Source organism: Antechinus flavipes, chromosome 2 (genome assembly GCF_016432865.1).
Source record: "Antechinus flavipes isolate AdamAnt ecotype Samford, QLD, Australia chromosome 2, AdamAnt_v2, whole genome shotgun sequence".
In the NCBI taxonomy this organism is placed as follows: Eukaryota; Metazoa; Chordata; class Mammalia; order Dasyuromorphia; family Dasyuridae; genus Antechinus; species Antechinus flavipes.
Genome location: NC_067399.1, coordinates 683,514,138 through 683,528,531, shown reverse-complemented (window position 1 = coordinate 683,528,531; position 14,394 = coordinate 683,514,138). Strand labels below are relative to the sequence as shown.

Sequence of the window (14,394 nt, the reverse complement as noted above, 5' to 3'; positions counted from 1 at the left end):
TTTCCCAGCTACCTTCTGGAGATCTCAAACTGGAAGCCCAGTAGATATCTTAAACTCAAATCAAAAGCAGAATTATTTTTACTCCTAAACTCCTCCCACCAACCTTCCCCATTACTCCAGAGGTCCCACCCTTTTCACAGTCCCATGGTTTACAACCTTGAGTCATCCTGAATTCCTCCCTATCTCCCCCCACAACCCCCTCCTTTTCTAATTCAAGGTTCACCAATATCACCTCTGCAACATCTCTGGAACATGCTCCCTTTTCTCTCCCCCAATTGCCTTCCACCTGGACTACTGTAATAACCGGCTACAGGTGGGTCTGCCATCCTCTATCAGCCACTAAAGCCATTTTCTTAGAGCCAATATGCTCCACTCATATCATCTGCCTGCTCAACAATCTCTAGTGGCTCCCCATTACCTCCAGGAGCAAATAAGAAATGCCTTCAAAGTCTTTATAACCTGGCTGCCTTGTCCCTTTCTAATTCCTTTAGACCTTGCTCCTGATAAATACTGTCATCCAGTGATAATGGCCTGCTGGCAGTTCCACAAACGAACTCCATCTCAAAGCTCTGGACACCATCCCTGGTCATCCCCCATGCCGGGAGTGCTCTTCCTGCTCCATTCCAACTACTGACCTCTCCAGATTTAAGTCTTAGCTAAAATCCCACTTTCTACAGGAAGCCTGCCCCAGTCCCTGTTGATTCCAGTGCCTTCCCTCCACTTCTTTACCTGCATATAGCCTGCTTTGTATATATTTGTATGTTGTCTTCTCCATTGGATTGGATAAACTCTTTGGGGACAGGGATGGTCTTTTGCCTTTCTGTATCCCCATCCCTTAGCACAGTGCCCGGCACATAGGTGTTTAACGATTGTTTACTGATCGACTGCTTTGAGTTCCTTTCGATATAATGGTTGGAGAAGAGATCTGCCTGTAGATTGTGTCCTTTGGGGCAATGAGCTGCTAACGGGCAGAGAGTCTAGGATTATTTGATCTGGTCCTTGTGGAGACAGAGCTGCAAGCAATGTCCTTGGGCAGCTGGAAAACAGACCTAGAGATCCTAGTCCTTACCCTTGCGCCTAGCGTGAGCGATTGTATCTGCTGCTCCTTTGCTCATCACTTTGGTGACGTAGAGGGGGCAATTGGCCTGCTTGGCGATGGTGATTGCTCGGTACACAGCCTCTGCCTCCACCTGTCAAAGGAGGGAGATGGAGACAGAGGGAGGGGGAGAGGAGGGGGAAAAGGTAAGGGAGCGAGAAAAAGCACTTCCAGTACCCTTCTGGCTGGTCAGGGCTCTCTGCAAACCAACCCTCTCCTACCCATGGAGATTATAGTGAGAGAAATGTGTGGCTGCTCTGGCAAAGTGGCTGGAGGAAGGAAGGGAAGAATTTTATGCTTCTCATTTCCCAGTTGGCTTCTGAAGCCCTGTAATTTAGGGTGATTGAGACTTCTGGGTACATGAGACTTGGGATTGTTGTTGGAAGGCTCTGAATTGGGGTAGAAGTGATCTGTTTCTGGCTAGGCCCCAAATCTATCCAACATAGGCAGCCAGGGACTGGTGAAGAAGAAAATCTGGAATGCTGGGGTTTGTGGCTGGAGCTGCTGAGGATAGACTATTGATGTCCCAGGGAGAAAGGGATCCTAAGGCATCTTTTGGGATGTCTTGGCTATGGAGATATGAGCAAATGCTAGTCCCACGAAAGGAGATGAGTGTCAGAGCCCTAAGGGAAGGCACTGGTATTGGCACTTAGCCAGATGGACACAGGAAGATATCTCTTACCTCCTCAGGGTGGCTAAGAACATGGCCCTCTGGTCCAGTGATCCCAAGGTCCAACAATCGTTTCTGTTCCTAAATCAGCCAGAAAGAAACAGCAAAGCCTGCCTTTTAAATCATCAGAAATCTCTATGGTATCTGAGTTCTGAAGAGGTCACTGACTGCACTGAACGAATCGGTCTTTGCTATTCCAAGAAATGACTATTGGAGTGTTTGCTTTTTTGTTAATGGGTTTGAAAACATTTCATAATGGCCATTGGATGACCTGGATGACAAAGAATCAGATAATAAAGAGAGTCCTCATTAACTATTATATCATGGGTATTTCCTTTTTAATCAAGGCAAACTATAGAACTCTTTTCCTCTGCTTCCAGGAAACTCAAAGCCAAATTCAGCACCCACAGACTGACTATCCCCAGCTTCCCAGTCCTTTCTCTTCCTATTTTAATGGACTTCTGTCTTAATTGCAATTATCTTGTTTAATTCTGTTTCATTTTCTAAGTCATCTTAAATTCATTCTGGACCTAGATAGGAGTGTGAATCAGTCAAAAGAATAAATGGAACTTCAAAGGAGTAGCTGAGAAAATACTGGGTCTGGAGGCAGAAGAAGACCTGTATTTATATCCTGAGTCAGTTCTCTGCTAGCTGAATGACTTTGAGTAATCACTTCACTGCTCTGGGAATCAGTTTTTCCATCTGACAAATGGGAGAAGAATTGGAATAGTTGGTCTTTAAATCTCTTCCCAAATCTAAAATCTCTGATGCTAAAGGAGTGCCATCACATAACACACATCTGCAAAAATGGCCTTTGGAAAAATCTGAGGGCACGAGGACACCAGTAACAATTCATTGTATTGGTGTCTTATCACACAGTAAATGTTTGCACTTTCACAAAAGTGACTTTGCTTTCATCCTCCTGACATTCAGGATACTGTCACCAACATAGGTGGGCAAGGAGCAGCATTTTCTCCCAGTGAAGTCACTGAAGAACAAAGACGTAGTCAGTCCAAGGTCACACAAGGTTGATTAGTCTAAGAGCCAGGAGGAGAACTCAGTTTTCCAAAAGCTAATCAAGAATCGTAACACTTCCCATTTTTCCGTGCTTTGTTAGAAAGTTACTAGATACTTTCTCTGCACCGACCTTAGGTAGAAAGCAGTGCAAAGATAATTCTTACAAATGAGGAAACGCATTTTCTCACAGAGTGATTTCTTAAGGTCACCCAGCAAATATAGAGACTGGAATCCAGGTTTCTAGTTTCCAAGTCCAGTGTTCTTTCTACTTTACCATCCTCAAGCGTCAGTACCCACAGGCCCCGTTGACAAAATTTTAATACTCATTTCTCCGGGGTATGCACAGACTTGATCCCATCACCTCATAGAATTCATCTTCTTAGAGTTCCAGTAGCCAAAAAGGCAGTTTCATTTGGCAGTTAGTAATGAAGAACGTATGTATTGTTGGCCCCTGGGAGCCATTCTTAGAAGGTTCATGGTGTTGAGAAGGGCAGACCTTCCTTCTGGTGTAGAGACAGGGCTCTATGCATTAATATCTCAGTCACCATGATGCAGAACTAAACTGAAAACTAAGTTCTGTGCAATGAACTATAGTCCAGGACACAGGAGATATACATTGTTCTATGGAGCCCCAAACCCAGGAGATGTTTTAGTCATCATTGGGGCTATCCTGGTATTATCTAAATGCCAGGACTTGCCAGGTTGAGGGACTGACACAACAAAAACAGACTCAAACTCTGGTCTTCCTGTCAGGAGCCTCTGATGTCAGGCTCCAGAGAGTGGGATACTTATTATTCCCTATTCTAAACTATTCTATAGCACTTTGAGAACTAGAGAATAGTGTATGTGCCAGGTTTCAGCTTTCCTAATGCTTCCTCAGATTCAAACTCTACCCAAAGGGTTTCAGTTCCTAACAGTCCTCCTATTTCCATTTCTCTGCCCTCTCCCCAGCAAGCATGAAAAGGTCCCAGTTTATTCCTCAAAGCCCCAGGAAGTGAGAGCCTGGTGCTGTCCATGGTCCAGAGCAGCCTCACTAAGGGCTGAACTACCTCTAGGCTTGTCCTAAGGACAGGGAGTGACCTGCCCTGGTTCCTTGTGCCTGAGTGGGCTGACTTTCTGGCGTTGTCCATGGTCCCAGGGAAGCCTCACTAAGGGTTGGACCACCTCTGGGCTCGGCTTGTCATGCCTGAGTGGGTCTGACCTTCTGCTGCTGTCCATGGTCCTAGAGCAGCTTCACTAAGGGTTGGACTCCCTCTGGGCTTGGTTTGTTGTGCCTCCATGGGCTGACTTCCTGGCGCTGTCCATGGTCCTAGTTGGAAGCCTCACTAAGGGTTGGACTCCCTCTGGGCTTGGTTTGTTGTGCCTTCATGGGCTGATTTCCTGGCGCCGTCCATGGTCCTAGGGAAGCCTCACTAAGGGTTGGACTCCCTCTGGGCTTGTCCCATGGACAGTGAAAGGACCTGCCCCAGTTTGTTGTGCCTGGCTGCTATCCATGGTCCTAAGGCAGCCTCACTAAGGGCTGAACTACCTGAGCTTGGCTTGTTGTGCCTCAGGGGGGCTGACTTTCTGGCGCCTTCCGTCCGTGGTCTTAGGGCAGCCTCATTAAGGGTAGGGCTCCCTCTGGGCTTGTCCCAAGGACAGTAAGAGGACTTGTCCCCGTTTGTTGTGCCTCATGGGGCTGACTTTTCATGACCTCATTTGGGGCTTTCTGGCAAAAACACTGAAGGGATTGGCCATTCCCTTCTCTGGCTCATTTTATAAATGAAGACACTACAGCAGAGAATAAGTGACTTATCACACAGTTTAGGAGCCAAGAGAGGTGTGTAGTCAACAAAAACAGGGGGAAACAAGAAAATTGTCAGTTCCCTGGTAATGGTCTCACACAAACACAAAGTTCTTGTGTTTTTGTCCTTAATCTGTCAGACCAATTTGTCATGTATGTATTTGAACATATGTTCCTCTAAATGAAATGATACCTCATCAATAATGTCTCCATTTTCGGCATGAACTTGTGCGATGGCTCCCAGTTCTCGGATGATGCTGAAAATTTCATACATCTAGTAAGGAAAAAAAAATACATATGTTCTTATACATGGAGATCTCATCCATAAATATCTTAAGAACATTTTTCCTTTGCCTAGTTCTATTTTAAGTGAAAGTTACCTGGCCATCAGTACACTGGTATTTGTCTTTATAGGCCATGAAGACTTGGAAGGAGTTCACACCTGAAAATGACACAGAAAGAACCACTCATTTCATGTCTTTACTAAATTGAGGAGATACTTGTTAGTGACATCTGATTAGCTTTCTTTCGAACAGAACCTGGGCTAGACAAAGCTCAAAGTAGGGGAGCTCTGAGGCCTCTGCCTAACCACCAAGTGAGCACTCACCATAGGAGAGGCTGTTCATTCAATTTTGGGTTGAAAATCTCCCGGAACTATGAAGGCATCCCAAGGAGACAGCTCTGAGCTCTCCTGGGGTGGGATCCCACTACCCTTGGAGGCATCCCAAGGAGACAGCTCTGAGCTCTCCTGGAGTGGGATCCCACTACCCTTGGAGGCATCCCAAGGAGACAGCTCTGAGCTCTCCTAGCCCTATTCTGGGCTGTGCCTCAAGACTTAGAGGAGGTGTCTGGCCTGTCCCACCCCAAGGCACTGACCCTGATCACTGAACCTGACATTCTCACCTTTGTCTTTCACCAAGGCCTCCAGCTCCTCCCTGAGACTCTCGTGCCAGCGGGTGATGTCGATGTGCAGGGAGTAATCACAGCATGATTTGCCATCGGCAGCTTCTCGCCACTGGTCATAGGCAGTGAGCAGGTTCACCCCGGGTTCAGGGAGCACGTGGTCCACTGTAGGAGAAGACAACCCAGCAGTTGTCAGCCTCGGGCCCGTCCCTATCCCTGTCCCAGCTGGGGTTAGGGCTAGGGGCCCAAGTGTGTCTACTGCTGGATCAGCCAGTTTCTGAGATGGAGCTGAAGGTGCTAAGGAAGATCTGGGGTGAGGATGGACTGGCCCATGGCCAGGAAGCCAGATGGTTTGAAGCTCACCAGAAGCAATGAGCTGAGTGTGTGCCTGCTCTGCTTCAGGATATGCTCATTCTTCCCCCCCCCCCCCAATTTTTCACCTTTGCTTAATTTCCATGACTAGTTCCTTAAGGGCCTAATCCGGGATGGACTAAGAGAGGTGGCAAGTCTGCAGCTGAACACAAGCATTTGTTACATCTCTGCAGGTGAAATGTTCAATGCTCCACAGCAGAGCGAGCTTCCATCTGGAGCTCTGCCCAACAAGCCTTTGGAGCAGGGGAAAGACCTGTTCCTCTCCCCACTTTGGGGTGGGAGTGACTCTCTGCCCCTCAGGAGGGAAAGAGTTCAAGGATGCCTCCATTGTCCGTCTTTGTAAAGGTAAGGGGAATAGATTGTCCTGTGACAATCAAGGGGAAGGAGAGGGCGTCTCTCTTAGTCTTTGCCGGCAAGAGTCTCGCCAGAGACAATTTCTTGAACAAACTGACCCTTCATCTGGAAGAAGGTCATCCATCTGAGAGCGAGAAGGAGCTGAGGAACAGTTGACATGGCTTTTGCTGATTGGCAACTCAGGAGAATTGCCAGGAGCAGAACAGAAGTCTGTGTACAACACTTGTAGATCTGATCAAGGCCTTTGATACTGTCAGTAGTGAGGGGTTATGGGAATTATGTCAAAATTTAGTTGCCCAAAGAAGTTCATTAGTATATGTCAGTTTCATGATGGTGCGTTTGCCCAGGTTCTGGACAACGGGCAATGCTCTCGAGCTTTCCCAGTCACCAGTGGAGTGAAAAGTGCCGCGTGCTAGCTCCCATGCTAAATTTCTAACATGATCTTTTCAAATGCCTTCAATGAGGATGAACATGCAATGAAAAAGTCAGCAATTGCAACTTAAAAAGACTCCGAGCCGAGACTAAAGTGGAGGGAATGCTGGCGAGTGGTTTCCTGCTTGCTTTTGGTGCCCTCAGTGCAGCCTCCACAGCTAAAATTCAAAAAGTAGGGGGCAACCTTCTGCTTGTGCTAATTTTGGTCCAACAACTCAAGAAAAGCCAGGGCCTCCATCAGCCAGCACCACCCCATCCATATGAGCAGCCATCGGCTACAGCAAACGGTGAAGTTCTGAATGCTGTGGGTAAGTCCGCTTACCTTGGCAGCCGGCTTTCCAGAGATGTCCACACTGATAATGAGATTGAACAAGCATTGCCAGAGCTAGCTCAGGGCTTGGGAGGCTCCAAAGGAAAGGGTGGGAGAGGAGAGGGATTAGACTGACCACCCAACTGAAGGGCTACAGAGCCCTCGGGCTGACCCTACTGGGGTATGACTGGGAGGACCGCCCAGCATGGCATGCCCTTATCAGAGAAGAAGCTGTGCTCTATAGCAGAGCAGAATTGAAACATGAGATGTGCAAAGTTAGAGAAGTTCTCCCCCCCCCCCCCGCAGATGTTCCCGGGGACTATTTGTGTCCAACCTGTAGCATTCCGAGCTTGGTCTGATCGGCCACAGTTGGACACACTAGAACTGGACTCTAGCATAGAATGTCATTTTGGTTCTCTTTGAGGACAAAAGACAACAATCATTGCCCATCAACCAATCTCTTATTTCACAGATGAGGAAACTGAGGCTCAGGGATTTGCTTGAGGTCACACAGTCACTAAGATATTGTACAACTTTTGAAGAAGAAAGGGAAAGTGGGTTGGAAATGTGTCTTCCTTGGGGGCACTGGCTCACAAGGTGGACTTGGGGGACGTGGTTTCCTGGCTAGTCAGTCCTATTCAGTATGAATTGACTGCATTGTCTGAGATGCAAAAACAAACACAGGCAAACTCTGACCCCAAAGAGCTGCTTTTCTCTCTGCAAGGAAGGCACGCTGGCTCTGCAGGGAAGCAGCCCGGAGCAGGTCAAGGAAGGAGAAGCAGGAGTGATTCGGGTGTCCCAAAAGGTTTGTAGGGGAGGCGGCCCCCGAGCTTGGGTGGGAAGGAAGCTAACCAAGGCCTCCAGGGAGTGCAGGCGAGATGAGGAGGGGGCTATCCAGGCCATCTGCTTGGGCAAAAGCAGAGGGATGGGAGATGGAGGCAGGAAGGTGATGGGAGGGGTAAATCTGCCTGGAATGCACAAAGGGGAATGAGAAACAAGCCTGAAAAATCCAAGGTAGAGTTCCCCGGGGGTAGCTCTGAAGCCAAGGACTCCCCTGGCAGGCTTTGGGGACCCCCGATAGAGTAACACTTACAGATCATGGTGGTCCCTCCGGCTAGGGCGGCCTTGGTGCCATGATGGAAATCATCGGCAGAGCTCATCCCCATGACGGAGACCTGCAGCCGCGTGTGGACGTCTATCCCGCCGGGCAGGACCAGCAGGCCGTAGGCATCGATGATTTTGATACCTCCGGGAACAATGAGGTTTTCTCCGATTTGTCTGAAAAGAACAGGCGAGGTGATTATAGAGCAGATTATAAAGAGAAAATGAGCTGATTAGGAGGATCTGCAGCCAGAGACTCCTGTGGCTCTGTGTGAAAGGAGAGGTGATGGCGTGTGTGGGTGAGCATCTGCTTACGGGGAAAGATCTTGGGGGTCTCCAGGAGGCAGTCAGGGCCGGCACTGAGTGTCTGATCGCACTTTCTCCTCCTCCCCAACCTCCACATCAGGGACCCATGGTTTCCCATCTCCGTGCAAAGCCCAGGCCAGAGTAACAATGAAGATATTCCTAAAGCACTTTTAAATTTGCTGGGCTATACATCATTTCATTTGGGAAGTGCTATCATTCCCATTTTACAGATGAGCAAGCTGAAGCTAACCAAGGTTAAGTGGCTCATCCAGCTAGCAGAAATCTGAAGAAGGATTTGCCCATAGTTCTCTGCCCGTTCTGCCGAGATGTCTTAGGCCCTCTGGTCTCTGTCCACTCAGGACCTCAAATCCTAAGCAAAATTCCTTCAGCAAAGCCGGCTTCTCTCCAAGGTTAGGAACCGGTGGTCATTGCTAGGGTTCTTGGGGCATGAGGTATTTAGGGAAGACTAGTATCTCTGGGAGGGCTGCTGGGCCCTTGTCAGGGCTCCTTTCCACCTTTGGGGTCCACCTGATCCACCTGATCCACCTGTCACTCACCCGCAGCCCCAAGAAGCTGTAGCATGCTCAGCGGCCACATCCAGGTACAGCGTTTTGGAAACGGGATAAACCAGGCTGGAGGAACTGAGAGGTCTCAAACCCTTTGGTGAGTTAGGGGGTGTCTACCCCAAGCATATAAAGCTTCCCCTGGTGGGATAGGTGGAGGACAACAGTTTGCCCCAATGGCCATGAAGGCGGGGGAGGCAGGTGTAGAGAAGCACTCAGTGCTTAGTCAGTCAGACATCAAAGACCCCAAGGTCATCCACTGCATCTCCAGCCATTGCCAGCCTTGACTCTGTCCCACCTGTACAGGATGGCTCCAGAACAGAGCTGCCTGGGCTCCTCCCTGTCCCTGGCTCCCTCAAAGTGTCTCCAGCAGCTTGGTGTGCTTCCTCCATGCCTTCAGAAGGCAGCCCCCTGAGTCCCCATGGATGGCACGCTGGCAGCTTTTCTCCCCTCCCTTGGGAAGCCTCGTCTCCTTCCCAGTCCTTGGGAAGCAAGCAGCTGGGGCCATGTCTCCACGGCAGTCCCAACGGGCCAGGAAGCCGGAAAGGAGGCCGGGCTTCAGCTCATGGCTTCACCTGCTTTCCAACGAGTTCTCGTCTGTCCTTTGTTCTTGAAGATCTGGGAGGTGACGCCATGACAGGAAAGTGAGCTGGACTGAAGTGAGGGATGCTGGGCAAAGTCACCTGCCTCACACCACCTGGGCCTAGTGGTCAGATCAGGATGACTGGAGCTGGCAGAGAGCAGTGGGAGACTGGGCTTTTTAAGCCTCTTTATCTTCTTTTATATCTTTTATACTCAATGATTAAGGTTAGGTGAGCACTGAGGCAAAGCATGACCTCTTCTACCTGGTTAAAAAAATCAAGCTGGGAGAGAAAGACCCTTGGGATTTCTGACCAAAACGGAAACAATCAGTACCTACTTTCACTCAATAGGCCCAAACGATGACCAAGAAGGGACTTGTTGTCGGCCAATCAGTGAGAGCCCTGAGCCCTCTAGATTCAAGGCATGGTCTTTGAAAAAGCCCATGAACCCCCAAACCTATCTTGGGAGGTTTCAGCAAACCAAAACTAATTACATTTTTTGGGCAGAGCACCCACGGGTAAGGGCATGAGAAGTGCTTGTTAAACTGAGTGACTGAACTGACTTTCCCTAGCTATTTAAGTGCTTTACATCTGTCTTTGTCTTTGTGGCTTTCTCTTTGTCTGTCTCTCTCTTGTCTTTGTCTCTCTATCTGTACCTCTTTCTGTCGCTGCTTTCTGTTTTCACTTACTCCAGACTTGTCCACATGAGGGCTAAATTTACATTTCTTCTGTCTCCAAATCTACTGTATTCTGCTGCTTTCTCCCTAAGCAGGCGCCCAGACAGCTTTTTTCATTCACCAGGAAAATGGACTTTTGCATTTTTCCAATATCTTACATATCTTCCTTTTAGCCATTTGAACAAAGCCTGCAAATCTGGATGTATAGATCACTGGCCCAATGACCAAAAAAATTATGCGGGTAATGGGGATGAGATATTTTCTTTTAATTATCTTGATTGAAAAGCAAAAAGGTTTTCATAGAAACTTACTTTATCAAGCCATCTTCCAAATATATGTCAGCATAGAATGACTGATCATCGTTGACTATCTTCCCGCCTTTGATCAGAAGTCGGTCACTCTATTGGTGGGGAAGAGGGAGAGAAACACATATATCAGAATCCTCCATATAAATCACTTTGATCATCAAAACGTTCATGCAAAAAGGCTCTAGAGTGATAGAGAATGTAGCAGATGTACACTTATCTATTCAAGACAGAGTGTAATGGGAATGAAGGCCAAACTCTGGCATCAGATTTTTTCCCCTGAGGCAATTGGGGTTAAGTGACTTGCCCAGGGTCACACAGCTAGGAAATGTTAAGGTCTGAGACCAGATTTGAACTCAGGTCCTCCTGACTTCAGGGCTGGTGCTCTATCCACTGCATCATCTAGCTGCCCTGGCATCAAATTTTTAAAACCAATTTTATTTGTGCAAGAATGTGCAAGAATATATTTTTGGAGAAAGGTGATTAGAAACAGTGCATTCAAAATACACTTAGGAGTCTTACTGGGTAATCTTCTTTCAATATCTGCCCCTCCTAGTTCACCAACTCCCCAAAGTCCCAGGACATTCTATATTCACCTTCACTCCACCTCAGCCACCCACCAAAGTGGTAGGTCACCATCACTGACATCCATCACTCCATGACCTCAGACTTTGAAATTCTCCTGTCTGATCTAAAGCTCCTATTCTGGTAGTTTTCTCTCTGCTTATCTCTACCAGCACCTATCCTTTGCCTTCTCTGTGACAGCCAGCACCAACACCTTCTCTCCTTGCCTAGACCACTATTCTTGCTCTAGGCTTACTTTCCTCCCTTACAGGCTTAATTTTGTAGTGGACACTGTCTTCTGCCCTGTCATCTCTTGTCTTCATGTTCTATGACTGTTCATTGGTTGTCTTTATAAACTATGAGTTTATTATTATCATATTTCTAAATTGTATGGTATAGTGAAAATTTGGAAACTATTGTCTAAGAAATGCTGTTAAGAAGATGATACAATTGTATCATTAGAACTTAACTTCATTTGATAGTATGCTATTAATTACATTATTAGAAGCTATTGTCATAATGTTAAAACCTATCAAATACTTAATTGTGTGTATTTTGCTTTAAAAAGAATAATTACTTATTATGTGGAATAAGTATGTTAAAAAAAACCTTATAAAATCTCATCTTTAAACTTCCCAGGTTCTTATCTGCCCTTTAAAAGAATTTGCTAAATGTTAAGAAATTTGGAAATAAGGAATTGGTTTACTGAGAATTTGGAATTCCCCTCTTTCATCACAACAATCACTCCCAAAATGTAAAGAGAGGACTTACAAATTTACTTGAGTATAGAAATGATTTATATGCTCATCTGTGATAATGAAAATTTGGAATTATACCCAGAATAGTGTCTATTGAAGTTACATCTTAAGCCAAATTAACATCAATGGAATTTTCTTAAAATTTTATTTTGCCTTAAGGGATTAATATATTATTATTATATTATAATATATAATATATTATTATATATATAATGTATTTTATATTATATTCTATTATATTTATATATAATAATATGTAATATAATATATTAATATGGTAAGTATTGTAATGCTACTAACCTGTGTTAGTTATATTGCTATGTGCTTATGTAATTGTGTGCAATAACTCCCATGTTGATGGGTATTATATATATCTGTTTTAAGTGAGACCCTTCAGAAACCCACTAATCTGATTTGATTCCCCATTTCCTTTGGTGTTTTCATCTCCCTTCCTGAGATGTCAGGGAGGTGTGATCACCTCCTTTTATAGTGTTTTCACCCCTTTTTTGAGGAGTCAGGGAAGGTGATCACCTCCTTTTTGGGGTTCTCACATCCTTGAGAAGTCAGGGAGGTCATGACCACCTATGTTCTAAAACAAAAGAAAGCGGGAGATGTTATGGGCCAGAACTCTGAACTTGAAACAAGGATGCTTACAAGGTACTAAGAGGAATTGATGAGACAATGGTTATCTAGTTTAGCATGGTTCAGTATGGTTGATTTAATCTTACAACAAATAATGGTTTCCTCGTGATACAATGATTGGTTTATACTCAATGTGGAGCATATAAGCAGGGACTGAGAGTCACAGAAGGGAAGCTTTCAGAAGGCAGAGAAGACAGGAGGGAGCTCAAGCTCTTGGAACCAAGGACAGATATTCATTTAATCTTCAGTCAAACCACTGGTGGCAGGTTCTCCTCCTGCATTTTTCCACTGAGACCAAGACTGGTCTGAAAGGCTCTCCAGAAAACTACCCAGAATCAGGAAGGAGATAATAAAGGATTTGAACTTTAATACTTGTCTGTACTTATGATAATTACTCTGACTGGAAGGAAGGCTGCCCAAAGACCACTAGGAAAACCAAACCAGAGAACATTACATTTTGGTGCCCAAAGAGGGACTTGATGGAGTCAGGAGGTGCGAATTTAAAAATGTTATTTGTTTAACAGAAGAAAACTGTTATTCTGGAGACTTACAGTAAATAGCCATATATTATATATTCACTATCTATGTGGAATTCTACAATGTGATTAAAAAAAAATTCTAATGATTAGTTTTTTCTCCCTCAGGATGAGTTTTTAAATAAGAAACAACAAAGAAAGGAGTGTCAATTTTTTATGCTATGATCAGTGAAACTTGTAATTTGGGGTAAAATATTTGAAATACAAATTGAGGTAAAATTTGGGAACTGCAATTTGGTGTGTTCTGAGTTTTGAGTTCAGATACAGTAGTCTGAATTATCTGAAATAATAGTAATCTACCATTCAAAGAAAATGCCATGAACTGCTCAAAGGGCATATGATCTGAAAGCTGTTAGAGGTGGTTAAGATTCAGGACTAGGATAGAGTTAGGGTTGGGCCTGTTACAGATTTGTGCCTGGAAAGGATAAGATAACAGCCTAGCAAAATAATGGCAGGATCCTCTTGACTTAGTTTCCTTTTGTATTCTTTCTTTCTTTTTTTTTTTTTGAGCAGGAATATTTCCCACCTAGTTAATTCTGAGTCTGGGTATTATACTTTGTGAATAATATAGAACTTTGCTATATAATTGGCCGTTACAAAAAAAAATAAACAAAAAAACCCCAAAACCTGACTCTTATCTGAAATCTAATAGAACTAAGGATGCTTTATCTTGTTATACTTATGATAAATGACTGTAAAAGGTCATAATCTTATGCTTGGAAGAAAAGCCTCAGTGCTGTCACAACAAAAATCCTTTTTATAGCAAATCTCTCTAACCATGTTAGGTAAAACTGTAATTTTAAAAAACGAATCTTGTTTTTGCAAAAGTCAACCATCTCTGAAATGCTATAATGGATTAAAAAATAAAACCTTACTGACTAGCCCACTTTAATGTTCTTCCTATCAGCTCCATAAGGTCTGAACTGATTTTTTATCATACGAATTAATTCTTGGAAGACCAATCTGATTATATTTTGTGAGGTTTTTCACTACATGATACCAAGTCTTATAATTAGGAAACTTTAGCAAATTTACCTCGAGAATCTCCACAAGTGACCTGAAATCCAGAAAGCTGAAGGAAATGCCTTCATGAGCTTTTCCTTATCCTTTCACAAATGTCTGATATATGTACAAGAGATACTCACCAGACATCTGAAGGAACAGATCATGGAGACTGCCAAAGGCTTTGACACCCCTAAAGCTAAAAGCACATTGAATTTATTTACTCATACTATTGTGATTTTGCTTATTTTATTAATTCTCTCTGTGTTATGGACCTCTTACCTATTCCACAAATAGAATATAATTTCTAGTCAGATGAACTGCTTAGAGAATTGTTAGAAAATTATGAGACTATTAATAGTTTCAAATTGAGAAACTGAAGGGTTAAATTTTATGTGTATAACTATAACAGAATATCATAA

The 14,394-nt window shown here is 44.7% G+C and overlaps 1 protein-coding gene across 1 annotated transcript in view; it reads right to left on the bottom strand.

The window, feature by feature from the left end:
- Nucleotides 1–14,394, bottom strand: part of DPYSL4 (dihydropyrimidinase like 4) — a 74,876-nt gene that overhangs the window by 38,729 nt on the left and 21,753 nt on the right. Inside the window, exons 4-10 of the mRNA XM_051973880.1 lie at nucleotides 10,477–10,565; nucleotides 8,031–8,215; nucleotides 5,470–5,634; nucleotides 4,947–5,008; nucleotides 4,760–4,840; nucleotides 1,779–1,847; nucleotides 1,070–1,190 (exon numbers count right to left, since the gene is read on the bottom strand). Of these exons, the coding sequence (XP_051829840.1) occupies nucleotides 1,070–1,190; nucleotides 1,779–1,847; nucleotides 4,760–4,840; nucleotides 4,947–5,008; nucleotides 5,470–5,634; nucleotides 8,031–8,215; nucleotides 10,477–10,565 (772 nt within the window). The remainder of the gene's footprint in view (nucleotides 1–1,069; nucleotides 1,191–1,778; nucleotides 1,848–4,759; nucleotides 4,841–4,946; nucleotides 5,009–5,469; nucleotides 5,635–8,030; nucleotides 8,216–10,476; nucleotides 10,566–14,394) is intronic.